Raw genomic sequence first — 17,006 nt, 5'->3', positions numbered from 1 at the left:
GTTTGCTGTTGTTTTATGCTTTACACTTTCTAGATTATGTAATGATACTAACTACTGCTTATCTACAACATCCTTTTAAAACACGCCATGAATGTACAACAAACTAATTTTTAATATTACTTTAACTGTTGGGCTGCAAATGTGCAGCTTATTTAAATATGATACATTTACACTTTACAAAGATGCACATTAGCACAATTTTTTTTCAGAGAAATAAAATAGATTTTCACATTAACCCTAAATATTAATACAACACAGTTTAAATTATACATATCACAATACATCACAGTACAATGCTGGTAATGGTCTAATAATAACTGAACACTTTAAAGTAATTGTTAATAATTGGCTAAGAAGATCTCATGGTATGTAAATCATGCAACAAGGCATGTGATTATTTGACAATTTGCCCTGTAGCATCAATGGTTTATGTCAGGTTTAATATGTAGGCCTACTTGTCAATGTAACATCTCCATGGTGTAAATAAAACCTCTGAAAAAACTCACATTAAGTTAAGTTTAATTCACTGTGACCCATTTTGGAAGACGGCAAAGTCTGCTTGATAAAATGTATGTTCTTTACCAGTCCTCATGTGGAAGGTTTCTGTTTTTTTTTAACCCTGAGTAGTTACAGACATTGTTTCGCAAAGGTTTTCTGAAACCAATTCTACCGAGTCCTAGCAGAGAAGCAGCGCATGTACTCTGTCATCCAGGGGTTGTAATCCGGTGCATTCTCATTTCTGCTAATTTCCAAGTCAGCGGATCTCGCTCTCTGCTTGTCAACTCTCTTCATCTGTTTTTCCACCTCCCGTCTGGTTTTTGCTCGCAAAGCTGACTCATGGATCTAGACAGGAGAAAGGTTGCATGACGTATGCATGAAGATGTATAAACAAAAAGCACTTAATCACCTGCTAAGCAAAGCCTATGGGTTCTTCTAAATCTGAAAAGATTTTCTTTAATTCTAGCGGTCAATTTTTTTGTAGTTTTTTAAAGGCCAGCAGCCTCTCATGATTTCTGTACAGTACACTGTTTAAAGGATACGTACCTCTGAGGTTGATGCTACAGGACCAACATTATGGGTTTTCCTGGAGGCCATATCTGTCTGTTTCTCTCCTGATCCATACAGTGCAAAAGGGTGACGATTCTCTTTGTCAGTGTCTTTGGTGACATGGGGCTTAACCTTTGATCTTGTGCTCCTATGGCGTTTGCTCTTTAGTGTGTTCTGGGTATGTGTATCAGTTTCTGGTATGAGAGCCTCTTCCTCCACAACCTGTTGATTCTGTTCAGCATATCCGGTAACTACATCTATTGATAAAACAGATTTGAATGGATTTTTACCTTTATTCAAGTATTTTAAATGCATTTAGACTTATCACAATTCAGTTTTAATGTTTTTATCAGTTTTATATAATGATTTTAAAAAAATTTAATCTGCACAAGGTTTTGGGTTCCACTTTATATTAGGTGTCTTTAACTAATGTGTTCTTACATAGGAAGAAGCATTTAATGTATTGTATTTTGTGTGTACATGCATGTTGTTCAGGGTAGGTGGGGGGTTAGGGTAGGTTTAGGGTTTGTGGATAGGGTCTAAAATGTAAGTATGTAACAACATGCATGCACAATCGTAACATTATTTATTATCTAAGTACATAGAAGTTAAAGACACTTAATATAGTGTTTTTAACACAAAACTAGTTATTGTGCATTGTTATTATACACCCCAATACATTACCACATTTCCACACACAATAGGTATAAATTACCAACATTTCATATGACTTTTTAAGCAACACATATTCATACAATTATTTATTATTAATCTGAATTTAACAATGCAAGAATAACAAGTTAGATGCCTAATGCAAAGTATGACTTTTCTAAACAATTCCTCTTATGTAACACATAAGGCAATCTTTATTCTTTACGACCCACAGCTTATAACTTACTGGTTTCTTGTACTTCTCTCTGAGGTTCTGGTTCAGCTGCTGGTTCCGTTGTCACATTTGCAGGTCGTGCTGGTTTCTCATCGTGTGGCCTCAGGGGTTCAACTTTGTTACGACACACAGGAGTAGATTTTCCACTGGACTCTGTCTCACTTCCCCATTCTTCCCAAAACCAAGGGTTGTGTGCTTGCTCCAGCAGTCGTCTTGACATTCGGTACTTCAGCAAATCATCATAACACTTTGCGTAGGTTTCCCATTTTGGGTCCTTAAACCTCTTCATATATTCCGATCTTATTCGCTTTATCACCATAGTTTATTATCGATCGCCTGCAGAAGAATATGAAATGTTTTACATTGTAGCGAACTAACAGTCTACTAATGCATGACATTGCCCAAGTCTCGCGCCAGACATTTAAATTTAAACACCATGGCAACACGCTGAAGAAAGCCAATCGCTGGCCCGCTGTTTATGACGCTACTTTGACACGCCCACTCATATACACGCCTACTTAAACTATGGCGTCATCGCGGAGCTCTCTGAATCTGTTTATATATTTGATTGTAAGGTAATGATAAACGTGTCTGCTGATTTCAGTAATGCACTTTATTTATCAAAGCCAAACAAATACGTGGAAGACAAGGGCATAGTACATTTTCATATAAATTGCCATCGACAGAAAGACAGAGAAACGACAGCTCGTCTTAAAATATGGTCACCGACTAATATCAATATCAGTGGTTGACGCGAACATTAAATAACAAAAATTAATGTGCATTATCCTATGCATAAATTATTAATCACTGTTCATTATAACCTCACATAGTATTCATGTGACAGCAGTCAGTATATATGTCTGTTGTAAGGCGATTTAAATGATGTTTTTCTAACACAAGTTAACACTATTTAGAGCTATATTTTGAGGAATTAGCGGATATTTACTTACTGGTTTGTGGATGGAATGGTAAACAGATGGCGCTTGCTGTGTGCAGACGTGAATCTATCCTTGCTTCAGCTTGAACAACAGAGCGCTTTCATTTTAGCTCCGCCCTGTGGTGGTAAAGGCGCTGGAAAACACTCGAATATATCAACAGGTGTTGGTGTCTATATGGCCACCTTTAAATAACCCTTATACGAAAAAAGCATTTGATGTTTTAACAATTGTAACGTTATTTATGCTATATTGTGTAGTTTGGATGCAAACCTCGAATAATAAAAAATATATAAATAAATAACAGGACTTGAGTTTTTTTAATTAAATTTAGTTTTTATTTGTTTATGTATTGCCTTTTCCTTTAATTATTATTTTTTGTATTTTAACTTTATTTTTCATCTTTCATTTTTTTTCTTCATTATTATTATCTATTTTTTATTTATTTATGTGTTCATTTATTTTACATTTATTTTTCTCATGCGTCTTTATTTACATATGTATTTATTTATTTATGTATTTCTTTTTACAATTCAGTGTGCAATATGGAAATAAAGAAGGTGGTCCATGCATGGCTCCAGTTTATCATTGGTTGAAAACTCATGGATCAGATCTAAGTTAGCCATAGTTGGAAAGTTAAGTATATTTTGCCAAAATATTTGTGCCGAGCACGATAAATTGAAATGTTTTGTATCCATTCTATAGTCTCAGTTTAATATTAACTAGTAGTAGTTCACTAAGCAAACTGTGCTGTGGATTGTCCCGAAATAAATTAAATATGTGCGGACTGGCTAAAAGTTATTGTTTTTACAGATTAAATATACTGATCTCCTAAAATATACTGATTGTCTAGCAACATTTTACTTTGCAAGGCAAAGTCTTCAAAAGTAAATAAAAATTGGATTTACACAGATACATCTCATAAACCAAATACCAAATAATGGACTTTAATAAATTAATGACTATTTATGTACATAAAACAGTTTCATGTTAGATAACATGGTACAGTGGTCTTCTGGATCTTGTGGTTGTTTATCCGTGCATCATGTCCATTGAGTAATACACAGGTACAAATAAATTTGTACCAAAGCGGTCCAGTCATGATGAATGTATTCTCCATTATTGCGTGATCCACGGCAAATAGATGCAGATGATGGATTTAGAAGCACTTGCGGTGAACAATGCTGGGGCCTGCCTCATCATATTCCTGCTTGGTAATCCACATCTGCTGGAAGGTGGACAGTGAAGCCAAGATGGAGCCACCGATCCATACAGAGTATTTACGCTCAGGTGGGGCAATGATCTGTAAAAATAAGAAGTGTACCTTTAAGCTCGGCAGTCTATTGAAGCAATTACATTCATATAATTATCTCAACAGGAACATGTTAGATGACAACAAAAGATGCATTACCTTGATCTTCATTGTGCTGGGGGCCAGGGCGGTGATCTCCTTCTGCATACGGTCAGCAATACCAGGGTACATAGTAGTACCACCAGACAAGACATTGTTGGCATACAGGTCCTTCCTGATGTCAATGTCGCACTTCATGATGCTGTTGTAAGCAGTCTCATGGATTCCAGCAGACTCCATACCTGTTCAGAAACAGATGCCTTGTTACTAAGACTAAAGCACGGTTTGGCCAAATACAGTGCTGTCAAATATTGTTTGTCTTTACGTACCAATGAAGGATGGCTGGAAGAGGGTCTCTGGGCAACGGAAACGCTCATTACCGATGGTGATGACCTGGCCGTCGGGCAACTCGTAGCTTTTCTCCAGGGAAGAGGAAGAGGCAGCAGTGGCCATCTCATTCTCAAAGTCCAGAGCCACATAGCAAAGCTTCTCCTTAATGTCACGGACAATCTCACGCTCAGCTATAAAGAAAGTTTAACAGGTCAGTTGTTTGTAACATAACAAGCAAAGTGAAAAGCCAAAGTGATATTCTCAGCGGTTGTGACGAAAGAATAGCCACGCTCTGTCAGGATCTTCATGAGGTAGTCGGTCAGATCGCGACCAGCCAGATCCAGACGCATGATGGCATGGGGGAGAGCATAACCCTCATAGATTGGGACATTGTGAGAGACACCATCACCAGAGTCAAGCACAATACCTTAAATATAAAAGGATCATGTTGGAAAAGCCTTCTAGGTGTTGGCACATATTATGTAGATTTATGTGTGTTGGATTTATGTAAATATTTAACCATATACGATTAGAAACATGGAGTGAATGTAAGTGTAAAGTTAAGTACACAAAGACTCACCAGTGGTACGACCAGAAGCGTACAGGGACAGCACAGCCTGAATGGCCACATACATGGCTGGGACGTTGAAGGTCTCAAACATGATCTGGGTCATCTTTTCACGGTTAGCCTTGGGGTTAAGAGGGGCCTCAGTCAGCAGGGTTGGGTGTTCCTCGGGAGCAACACGGAGCTCATTGTAAAAAGTGTGGTGCCAGATCTTCTCCATATCATCCCAGTTGGTAATGATGCCATGCTCAATAGGGTACTTCAGAGTAAGAATACCCCTCTTGCTCTGAGCTTCATCTCCTACGTAGGAGTCCTTCTGACCCATACCCACCATGACACCCTAGACGCAGAAACAAAAGTGTTTTTTTAGTCCTACAATAACTATCATTATTTTTGTGAACGATATTTGCTGTGGTGAACTGCAAATGCTGCTGGGAATACCTGGTGACGGGGGCGACCAACGATGGAGGGGAAGACAGCTCTGGGGGCGTCATCACCGGCAAAGCCAGCCTTGACCAGGCCTGAACCGTTGTCGCACACCAAGGCGGTAGTCTCGTCGTCGTCGCACATCTTGGTGGGTTCTACTGAAGAACAACATGAGAAATACTGAATTGCATGTAGCTGCTTATATGCAATATATCAAACAAAAAAGCTAAAATGGCAAACATTGAATCTGCAATAATGCATTTGTATCAACTCTTAGCTTAAAACAGGACTAGGCCTTGGTTTAATTAGGAAATATAACTAGTTTTAACCAACATGCCTCACTAAAAACATTACTTGTGTACATTTTGAGGCAAAACAAAGGGCACTGATGTATTTTAAGATATGTCAGTGCAGAAGGTTTTTAGTTTGGACAGCTCTTACATTTCTTTTAGTATAGGACTAGTCTTATCCCTGTCGGGAAAATCGCCCTATAAAGATGTAACCATCGGCAGTGGCAGTAACAACTTCTAAGATTACAAATGAATGAGAAAGTTGAATAAAAAATGCATGTATATGTATAACAGATGCTTTAAATAAGCCATTATAAGTTTGGTCATGCAATAAATATTATAAAATATATTAGTATGGTTTAATTAGTTATCAACCAGGACAGCCCTTTTTTTTAGGGTACCCATTAAAATATAGTTAACTACTGTAGTAAATAGTGTATACTGTAGTGCAGTACATTGCAATAATTACTATGTTTCAAACACATGGTTCTGTAGTATTGACTCTAGTCAGTTTATAAACTATAGTAGTAAATATTGTAATGTACTTTACTATTTGACATGGTAAAGTTCAAAATCTCTATTAATATCTAGGCATGCTATTACATTACAGCATAGTAAATGTGAAAGTATACTATAGTATGTTTTAAGTGGATAGGCTATACTGTAACTATCACTAGATTTGTAGCACACTGGTTTACATTTACATTTGTAGCACACTGACAGTTGCCTTACCTTTCGATGAAGCTCAGTGCAGAATAAACCACTGCTGAATCCAGTTACGGAGTACAGACTCACTGAAGCCCAGATACCTTATATACCCTTTACATTTCCCCATACGCACCATTGAGGATATCTGCACGTTCAATTGGAATTTCCAACAACCTTCAACCATATTAGGTTCTTACAGGGTAAGCGAGAGGGGCTCATAGTAAAGCTGGGTGTCTCCCCATTCTACCGAAGCTCGAAGCGTGGGTGGCTGTCCTTAAATGGATTGATAGTCATCATTTCAAGCCAATACACTTTAGCCGTATTTGGGGTGGGTGGGGGTCGTACTGATTTGTCACCAGCAGTTTCTCACGTGCTGTAGTATTGGTGTGTTTGACTCGACTTCATGGGGCGCTGCGCAAATTAGTCAGCATATAACATCTTTGATCATTTGTGATAATCTGCTGAAATTTAATTCCAATACAGATGAGATTCTCAGAAAATGTTATCAGCGGCAGTATCTTTTGAGAAAGCTTAACTTATTTGGGGTTAGTAAAAAACCTTGACTATTTTGCTACTTTGAAAGTATTTCATACTGTATTGTATGCTGGTTCAACTTCATCAGTCTCCATAACAGAAATTGTTTAATTGTCCATGTTTGCTCTAAAATCATTGGACTTCCTAGGACTCTTTCTATGAGTGATCAGCAAATGTTGAGGTTAGCTGGTAGGATCATGCAAGCTCCTTCACGTTTTCGTTCCTTTCTATTACTCTTTGACTTGCACACAAATATATTTATTCACTATTTATGTAATGTTTATGTATATTTTTGCTACTCCTTGTCAATTGCCCTTCTGCGGATAAATAAAGTGTTGAAAAAAAACACACCAAGTAGCGCGAGGGTAATCGAATGCTGTAGTCTCGCGGTATTTTGATGCCATACGCCGATCAGTCTGCGCAGAGCCGCGCAATTGAGCACAATTTTTGTTTCTGTCAGTTGAAAGATAGTACTTTGATAGAATTGTGCACTGCGATTTTTTTTTGCTGTCCTAAAGCCATGATCAAAGAAACGTTTATAAACAAATCTTTGTCTTTTTAAAATTGCTCTTTGTCAATTACAGTACTGACGTTTAAGGTAAGAAGTTAAAAATGTATTTGTGAAATTTTAGGTGGAAATATGTATATTCACTATGGTAAACTGTAATAAAATTACTAGATATTATAGTGTTTTAGTTAGCTATAGTTAACTACTGCTATAGTCAATACTACAAAATAGTTAAAGGCTAAATTTATAGTGTAGTAATGACTATGTACTAACTACAGTACACTACAATTTACTCCAGTTGATAATAGTAAATACTACAGTATATTACAGTATTTTTGAATGTATGTTAACCAGTAGCCTAGTTAGTTATTTCTCCATAGCTGTTAACTGTAATGTCAAATTATAAATATTGGCAATAAATCAGTGACATTGAAAATAAATGCTTATAGATTGTAACACATACTGTAGCCTACCTTATCAATTCATTAGTGATACATTACTTAATTACTTTTGAGTGATATTTTATTAAAAGCATGATGTCCCTCACAACACACACACACACACATTTGCAATACTCTCAAAACAAGCCCAGAAAGTAAATTGTGTCTATAGTCTGTACTTTTATAGACAAGCATGTTATATTTTTGACAACTAAAGCTATTTTTGCCATCTGTTGACAACTCCATTGCATCCAGTTTTTTCACCAAATAAACTGGATGTTGTTCAAATCAATATTTCCATATTTTATCATTAATAACATAACTGGAGATTACTGTCATCTCCCTTACTACTACTTTGTGAGATACTTGGAGGATGCATAAGATTCAAACAAGATTGTAGTATGTAAGTATGGTAGATGTAGGCTACCTTTAATTTGTTAATCTAGAGTAACTATACAAGTATAGTTTTTAATTTAATTTAATTACTGCAGAGATATGGGGATAGGTCAGGACGGTGTGTGGTCCTTGTTCTGCATGCTTTACTCAATAAGAGCTGGACTCTGTGCCAAGCAGATATACTTCCATACTTAGCTCTATGAGATTACGTTGAGCTGATTGAGGTGTAGTAGAGAGAGTCAAGGCAGTCACCAGTTATTGGGTTGGGGGTAAATCAGCTTAGCTATTTGGCCAAACAAGGCAACAGTCTGAGCTAGAGACTTAATTCATTATAATCTACCTGCTTCACCTTAATCAGACCTGGTGATCTGGCCAAGAATGAGGTGAAGAAGACTAAATAAGTCTTATTTGTTTCAGGGGACTAATACGTTGCGAGTTGCGACTATGCATTAACAAAACGGAGCCAATCCAGTTTCATTTAAGCATGCATTTCATTGTTTTGTTTTAAAAAAAATATTAATTTTGACCCTGCCTGTGAAAACTCAAAGTTTTTGTGATTTACTGTGATTTACTGTGAAAATATAACCTTGATGTCTTTCATGTTGAATAAGGTAAAGACAAAGAAGAAATGTAAGTAAAATCAATGATTAAATAATTAATAAATGGCATCATGGAGGTTTGTGAATGTTTTGTTGAGAGGATACTTTGTTCTAAAATGTTTTACATTTTTCTGTTTTATTGTGTATTTGATGTATTTTTAAATGCTGCCATACTGTATGGCTGCTATCTTGGCCAGGTAAAATTTTAATCTCAAAGAGACTTCCTGGTAAGTAAATCACATTATTACATTATGAGACTTTAGCCAGGATTTTACAAGCAAGGTCACAAATTACATTAAAGTAATAACTTGGACTCATAGTGGTTAAAAGGGTCAACAGCACCCTCTTTTGGTGATTAAAGTACTTACATTTGCATTACATGTAAGACAGGGCTGTGTAATCAATGTTTCAAGTCAATTTATTGTAGAAAATAAACAACTAATAAACATACACATTTGTTTAAATACTGAAACCTAATAAGTTAGTACACTGAATATTAAAATTTCCTAAAATTCTGAATATTTTCCATTTTATCACACATATAAATATATATTGGCTGTAAAATATCTCTGTTATAGTGTTTGTTTTCAAAATGGAAACAATAATATTCATCTTACAATATCCTTACTACTGACAAGACACTGGCACAGTAATTAGGTTGGAGTTGGATTACTTTCCGAAGTTGTGTGGTTCATGACCTAGGCACAAAATTGCCATTGTCATTACCAAAGAAGATAAAGAAAATATTAAAACATAATTGTTGCTATAATCCAAGAAAAATATGTTTCTTTATCAAAATGTTCATGTATACAATTGTTTATATATCAATTCCTTGATAGTGATTGGTGACTAAATTAGTGCGTTTCATTTTACACATTTTTTTTAAGTAATACAATATTGATTTGACTTAAATCCACCTCAGATCTTTTTCAAGTTTTCTCATTTGCTTCACTTCTGTGCTGAAAAAGCAAACATTTTCGCAACTCTGACGAGTCTAAAAGTATGTCCACAGCAATGCATGCTATGACAATCTGCCATTTAATAAAGATAACAGCAGTACTATGTAACGAACAACGATCAGCATACAACTGGTTTCCAGTTATTTAGCAGTTTGTAATACAGCAAAGGCTTAATAGATATATTTCATTTGGGAGTGCACAAAATCATGATATATACAGCCTTTAAACATGATGTCTGAATTTATGCACTCTCTCTTTGTTGTCTTTAAATGACTGTCTCTTCTATTTTAAGAGAGCCTGTTTCTGCTCAGCCTGCATGAAGGCTTGTTTCTCCATTAGCTTGCGGAAGAGGCCTTGGTCGTTAGCGAGGAGCTGGGCATGACTGCCAATCTCCACCACACGGTGTTGATCCAGCACAGCCACGGCATCTGCACTCTGGATGGTAGACAGACGGTGAGCAATGATCAAGACAGTGCGATTGTGCATTAGACGATCCAATGCCTCTTGGACCAGGTACTCATTCTCTGCATCCAGAGCACTAACAAAGAGAGAAGTGGAAATTTTAGTGATACAAAGGCCATTCAGATTATGACGAGACTGAAATGCAATTTTTGGAATGGTGTTTTATTAGATTTCCACATTTTTAATTGATAATTTTGTTGAACTTTTGCATGGGTATGTTATCCAAATCAATCTGGTATAAGTCATTTTCATTGTATTCAGACATCTCACCTTGTGGCTTCATCCAATAGGAGTATTTTGGGATTCTGTTAAAGCAAAAATAAATTAATGTTTAATTAGTAAGGAACAAATAATTGAAGGTGGGGTGCACGATCTCTGAAAGCCAATATCGATGTCGGTTAGTAGACATGCCCCTTACTGCTGATTGGCTACAAGTGTGTTTTGGTAATCGTGCACCCAGCCTTTAACATTCAACAGGATACCAAATAGAAAGAGAAAACTAAACATTTCTGAAGTGAACCTGATCAATTGATTCTTTAAAAATATCAGACTGAATAAACTTTCCATTCTTCATTAACGCTCATAAACAACAATTTAAATTCCTTTAAGTAAATTTAAGAAATTTCATTTTTTGGTGAACTATTTGTTGAAGACATAAGATTACCTTTAGCATGGCTCTTGCTATGGCAACCCTTTGTTTTTGTCCACCTGTTTATTAAAAAAAAATACATTAAATTTAAATCACATACAAATTCAACCCAGAATTATGAATTTGTCATATGTCAAAACCAAGTTTTTCGTTTAAATGGGGAGGATCAGATATGTACATGTCATACCTGACAGCAGGACCCCTTTCTCTCCTACAACTGTATCATAGCCCTTGGGGAAGTCCTGGATGAAGTCATGAGCATTGGCGATCTGCGCTGCCCTGTAGATGTCCTGTGCTCTGACCTGACTCGGGTCTGTTGCTCCATAAGCAATGTTTTCAGCAATAGAGCAGGAGAAAAGAACCGGCTCCTACAACAAAGACATTTGTAAGGAAATTAACAAAATGGGAACAGGATTGTTTTGGTTCTGTTTCTTCCAATGGCTTTTCTTACCTGGCTTACAGTACCAATGTGACTCCTCAGCCAATAAGGATTCAAATCTCGTATATCATGGCCATCAAAAGTGACCATACCTGCATTTTAATCAACATAAAGTTTATAATGAAAATATACCATAGTTGTACTGTCATATCACAGCAATGAATTGGCAAAGCATCCAATCACTCAAGTATTTTCTTACCTGAATCAGGGTCGTACAAGCGGAGCAACAGGGACACCAGAGTGGATTTGCCTGAGCCGCTGGGTCCCACCACTGCCATTACTGACCCTGCTGGTACATGCAGACTTAGATTCTGGAATATGGATGCGTCCTTCCTTGTTGGGTACGCAAAGGACACATTCCGAAACTCCAGCTCTCCCTTTAACTGTTCTGGTCTTAACACAAGCCCCTCTAAAGCACAACAGAAAACAAAGATTTAGTTACATTATCGCTATTCACACACAAAATTAAAGTCTTTCAAAATAAGTTTTGGTTACTTTCTTTGCATTTTTGGCAAAGTTTAAAGGGAAATTATATTAACCATTGAGAGGAAATTCAGGCTTTCGATCCATTAGTTCCCATAGACGGGTACCAGCACCAAGCCCCTTCATCAGCTCGGAGTAAAATGAGCTGAAACCTGAAATTAAAACCCACAAATAAACAAAATGAATGACAACACTGCAGTTCTTCAATCTATGCAGGAAAAAATTACAGTTCACCGACATGTTTTATTTATGAATAAAGCCTAGTGGGAGATGTTCAGCACCCACTTGTGAATTGTAGGGAAATCCCATTGTTAAGAAGTGTAATGGGAACTATTCAAAGAACCCTTTGTATGGTCTCGTGTTGTTCCTGTGCAAGTATGAAAGCCCAGCTTGTGATCAGATGACTCAGATAAAGTGAATTCCACGTAAACCAACCCACCAAACCTGAAAATCAGCCCCTTATCTTAAAGGGACACTCCACTTTTTTGTAAATTACACAGAGCCCGAAAATAGTCCTCTGCTATTGAAAGTTACCAAGGGGACTATTTCGGCTACTGCGTAATATCATTGCGCCTCCTGCAGCCATGTTACGGCAGCAAAGTCCTTGATTATTACGCCTGAATGAGACTATAGTTCCTAGACATATCTGCCTAGAAAATTGCAACTTTTCATTTTCTGTCGGTCTTAGTACACAATGTAACTACAGAAGAGTCAAGTTTAAAATAGGAAAAATATGGTTATTTTTGAGTGCGATGCTAAATGGTCTAATCAGATTTAATGAATTATGTTAAGCTATGCTAAAAGTGGTACCGCCAGGCCCGGAGATCGGCTGAATGGATTCCAAAACGGTAAAAATCAAATGTTTAACTCTAGGGGAGCTGGAAAATGTGGATATTTAAAAAAAAAGTGGAGTATCCCTTTAAAGTAATCTTTTTTTTTCCTGAACTGGGATATGACACATGAGATTTGTATGTGTGGAGGCATATATTCAGATGTTCAGTGGTCTTAAGCACATGTCCTCACCTGCGATGCTTATGCCTACCCAAAAGGCATACATGAGGAAAGAGGAGAGCTGCCCAACTGTCATGGCCTCACTGGCCATTAGCAGACCTCCTTTATACAACACACTTAGCATGATAACGTTTCCACTCAGTCCTGTCTATATAAAACATTATAGAATTTAAGTTAAATACGTGAGCGTGACTTTCATTGTAATAGACAACTGACTTTAAAATGGTTCATTTTGAATTTGAGCAAGATGACACTGTGCAAATTGCAAACTCTTTTAAATGGCCAGATTTGAAAATCTTGCATGCAATACAAGCACATTATTCATCAAGTTTTGATAAATAAAACGTATCTTACCACTCCATAGAATCCAGCAGAAACCACAGCTTCTTTCTTAGCTAGTTCTAAAACATGGTCAACCTTTTCTGCATACTTCTGCAACTCTGTCAGCTCTTTTCCAAAAGCCCGAACTGTTCGCATGTTGCTGATCCTCTCCTCTGCCAACTAAGAGATGCAGAGAAGCTACAGAGTCAACGGATGCTTGACTACAGAACAATGACTATAGCACTCAATGATATATTTTCAACCATTTCCTCATTAAAATAATAGAAAACATAAATGAGCTTCTACCTGTGTGGCCGCTGCCAGTGCATCCTGTGTGCGTCTGGATATGGAGCGGAGAAATCGACCAAAAATTACAGCCATTAAAGCAACAGGAGGAACAATCATCAGCACAAAGGCTGCCAGACTGGGTGACACATATAACTTGAGAAAGAGAAAGTTCAAGAGTTATCTTAGTCAAAAGTTCATAATGAGGAAGTGCATTCATTTATATATTTTTATTAAGCATCCGAATCTGCTGTTTTTCAGAAACACATGAGGAAGCAATGCCTAGACTGTGTTTTTAAATAGAATGTAGAAGAAAAAGGAATTAGCTGCTAAAATGTCAAACTACCACAACATCTGGCTCACCATCATGCCAACTCCAGCCCCTGCCTGGGCGAGGGATCGCAGTCCATCAGACAGATTGTCAGTGAGGCAGCGTCCAACGATGGTAGTGTCTGCAGAAAGGCGGTTAATGAGCTCTCCAGTTCTGGTCTTATCAAAGAATCCAACCTCCTGTCTCAAAATGGAGGAGAAAAGGGATTCACGCAAGTTTCGCACAATCTGTTGCCCTGTAAAAGTTGTGAGAGAGAGAGAGAGAGAGAGCGCACAGTAATCCATGCTGTACTGTTTAATGGATCAATCAGAAAGCTTCTATATAATAACAGATTTGTAAGTGGACTACACCAAACTTAAACATCACATAAATATGTAAAAATCTCACTCCCTGCTGCACTAGGATGCATATTACACTATATAATTTATCCTAGGTAGGTTTTTATTTTGAGACTTCACCTGAGATTTGCATGAGGTAGACACGAGCAGCATTTGCAGCCCCACCACAGAGGAAGACTCCAGTTAGCATGATACAGAGAGAAGTGAGGGAGGCTGTGAAGTCCTCTGTAGGGCTGGTGTAGATGGTGTCAATCACTCTTCCCAGAAAAAATGGTGCAGACATGGTGACAGCGCTGGAGACCACCAGAAATCCCACAGCCGCTATGAGGGGTAAACGGAAGTGTAAATACCAGTACTTGGGGTGCAGATCATAAAGGACATTTTTCAACATTATTATCCACCCAGGAATCCAAGTAACATGTGGGTTAATTTACAGGAATATTTATAAAGTTTACATTTGGCAGATGATTTTATCCAAAGTGACTTACAGTGCATTACAAGCCATACATGTGATTAGGGATGGGACGATTACTGGTTTCACGATTAACCACGATAAAATGTCCTGGCGGTTAGTATTATCGTTTAAAATTTAATTATCATTACATCCGTGTTTGATTACCGTGATTTTGAAATCCTGTCCAGCCAGAATCAGTTTGACGCAGGCGCGTGCATGCAACATAGTTGAAGGCATTTAAGGGATATGTATTGTATTCATTCACGGTAAACTTATTAGACAGGTTTATTAATTTATTTTTACCACAGAAATAATTTCAGGGACATGAAATATTAAATTGTGATTTTCAAAAATTAAACTTGTTCAAATGTTTTCAGATTGTGTATAAGTTATTTTTGAACATTTCCATCTCATTTTAACAAAACCATGATTATATTGATAACCGTGATAACTTTGGTCCCATCCCTACTACCGTCCCATCCCTACATGTGATCAGTATCTGCTTTCCTTGGGTACAAACTCATGACCTTTGTGGTGTTAACACATTGCTCTACCAAGTGAGCTACAGGAGTAACACTCTGTAGGTAACTAGAATTTACCATTTTTATGTAAAACTGTTCGACATTGTTAGAAATACTAAATGGTTTAACCCTTATGTGTTGTTGGGGCCATTTTTGGCCCTTTTTTTGTCTTAATTTGGCCACAACTTTTTCTGTGTTTCAGCAAATGGAATGATTTTTGGTGACAAATCTTATATTTACACATATTTTAAGAAAATGCTTTGACATTTTTCAAAAACTCAACAATATACCGTGGACAAATGTACTACCCTTTCGTGTTGTTAGTGGCCAAAAATGGCCACTAAATGAACTGCTGTAAAAATGTATCAGATGATTTTTCCCCACATTTTTTTGTTAATCAACCTCAGTTACTGATCAAAACTACCAAATGTTAACAAAAATTCCATGATTCCAACTCTTTAATTGCCAAGTGTTTATAATCTGATGCAGCACAAAAACTAAAAATGCATCAAAGCCAATGTTTTTACTAATCTTTGGCATGCCCAAGACTGTGAAAAAGGTAAAAAAAAATCCAGTCCACAAATACTTTATATATTGAAAATCAGTAATTTTGTGTTTTTTCCCCTCATATCAGTGACATCACTTATGAACTTGGCAATTAAAGAGTTAAAATCATGACATTTTTGTTGTTTTGATCAGTACTGAGGCTGATCAACAAATTTATGCAAAAAAATTGAAAAAAATATTCATCAGATACATTTTTACAGCCGTTTAATTTAGTGGCCATTTTTGGCCACTAACAACACGAAAGGGTAGTGAATTGAAACAATGTTTTGAATATGATCTGTAAAAAAATACCATAGTTTATGAATAAAGCATTTATTCTGGATCATCAATGTACAACAACATTATAATAGGAAACTCCAACTTCACAATGGTTATTTATAAGGGTAAGATTAACATAACATTTTGTAAAAGGTTGTTATACTCATATATCCCTCTTATTAAAGGGATAGTTCACCCCAAAATGATACAGGTTTCATACAGGTTTAGAATAACATGAGGATGAGAAAATGTCAGAATTTTCATTTTTGGGTGAATTATCCCTTTAAATGCCTCTAATATTGTATGCATAAAAGTTGTTGGACTTGCCTGACAATCTCCATCTCTGTGGATGTGCAAGATTCAGCAACTTCTTGACATCTCCTGATGGTACATGCAGTGAGTTTTCTGATGTGCTAACTTTACTGTCCTGATTTTCCACAGTCGTTGAGGTTTGTTTGGAGTCTGTAGATGTGCTATAGAAAGCAATGGTGTGTCTGGAGTGTTTCGCCAAAAACTTGGATGCAAACAACCCTTCGTGTCTGAGACACGGCAGCTGGGATATATTCATTCTTTTATACACCGGCAAAACAACAACATCTGATCCATTCCTGTATACTTGCCTTTTCCATGATATTCGTGAATGGTGAAATCTATCTGGACGACAGCAGGAAATACTACATTGTAGTACTTTCCCTACAGTAAATCTTGGTATTCGCAACATTGTCCCATACATTAAAAAAATCAGTAGACGTCCAAAAATAAAGTTTACAAGTTTGGTCCTCAACTAATCTTCATCGGTCGACTCTGGTTAGATCAAACAGTTAAGAAATTCAGCAACAATGTTGTAAAATACGGGAGTGTTTGCTGCTCTGACTGCATGACAGTGTCAAATTCGCGGTCTCTTTAGTAA

General features: G+C 36.9%; 3 protein-coding genes across 4 annotated transcripts in view; all 3 read right to left on the bottom strand.

Annotated features, from left to right (window-relative positions):
- Window positions 1-88: 88 nt before the first annotated feature.
- On the bottom strand, window positions 89-3,074 carry ccsapb (centriole, cilia and spindle-associated protein b). Its single transcript, XM_055169907.2, has 4 exons — window positions 2,887-3,074; window positions 1,946-2,269; window positions 1,045-1,304; window positions 89-843 (listed from the first exon to the last, which is right to left on the bottom strand). The coding sequence occupies exons 2-4, from the start codon at window positions 2,250-2,252 to the stop codon at window positions 667-669; spliced, it is 744 nt and encodes a 247-aa protein (XP_055025882.2). The 5' UTR covers window positions 2,253-2,269; window positions 2,887-3,074; the 3' UTR covers window positions 89-666.
- Window positions 3,075-3,802: 728 nt separating this feature from the next.
- On the bottom strand, window positions 3,803-6,725 carry acta1b (actin alpha 1, skeletal muscle b). Of its 2 annotated transcripts, none has more exons than XM_073873233.1 (7): window positions 6,566-6,725; window positions 5,559-5,701; window positions 5,133-5,457; window positions 4,819-4,979; window positions 4,552-4,744; window positions 4,283-4,464; window positions 3,803-4,174 (listed from the first exon to the last, which is right to left on the bottom strand). In XM_073873233.1, exons 2-7 carry the CDS (start codon window positions 5,685-5,687, stop codon window positions 4,031-4,033), a joined length of 1,134 nt encoding a protein of 377 aa, XP_073729334.1. In that variant the 5' UTR covers window positions 5,688-5,701; window positions 6,566-6,725; the 3' UTR covers window positions 3,803-4,030. The 2 variants fall into 2 exon arrangements, with proteins under 2 accessions (XP_073729334.1, XP_073729335.1); XM_073873234.1 differs by having other exon boundaries at window positions 5,559-5,698; window positions 6,566-6,724.
- Window positions 6,726-9,418: 2,693 nt separating this feature from the next.
- abcb10 (ATP-binding cassette, sub-family B (MDR/TAP), member 10) overlaps window positions 9,419-17,006 on the bottom strand; it is a 36,738-nt gene continuing 29,150 nt past the window's right edge. Inside the window, exons 15-27 of the mRNA XM_073873639.1 lie at window positions 16,424-16,880; window positions 14,417-14,617; window positions 13,991-14,193; window positions 13,649-13,783; window positions 13,376-13,522; window positions 13,034-13,169; window positions 12,067-12,162; window positions 11,727-11,936; window positions 11,540-11,619; window positions 11,276-11,456; window positions 11,104-11,147; window positions 10,710-10,744; window positions 9,419-10,515 (exon numbers count right to left, since the gene is read on the bottom strand). Coding sequence (XP_073729740.1) covers window positions 10,260-10,515; window positions 10,710-10,744; window positions 11,104-11,147; window positions 11,276-11,456; window positions 11,540-11,619; window positions 11,727-11,936; window positions 12,067-12,162; window positions 13,034-13,169; window positions 13,376-13,522; window positions 13,649-13,783; window positions 13,991-14,193; window positions 14,417-14,617; window positions 16,424-16,880 — 2,181 coding nt within the window. The 3' untranslated portion in view covers window positions 9,419-10,259. The remainder of the gene's footprint in view (window positions 10,516-10,709; window positions 10,745-11,103; window positions 11,148-11,275; window positions 11,457-11,539; window positions 11,620-11,726; window positions 11,937-12,066; window positions 12,163-13,033; window positions 13,170-13,375; window positions 13,523-13,648; window positions 13,784-13,990; window positions 14,194-14,416; window positions 14,618-16,423; window positions 16,881-17,006) is intronic.

Source organism: Misgurnus anguillicaudatus, chromosome 11 (genome assembly GCF_027580225.2).
Source record: "Misgurnus anguillicaudatus chromosome 11, ASM2758022v2, whole genome shotgun sequence".
In the NCBI taxonomy this organism is placed as follows: Eukaryota; Metazoa; Chordata; class Actinopteri; order Cypriniformes; family Cobitidae; genus Misgurnus; species Misgurnus anguillicaudatus.
The sequence above is the reverse complement of the archived record's forward strand: the minus strand, read 5'-3'. Positions and strand labels throughout refer to the sequence as shown.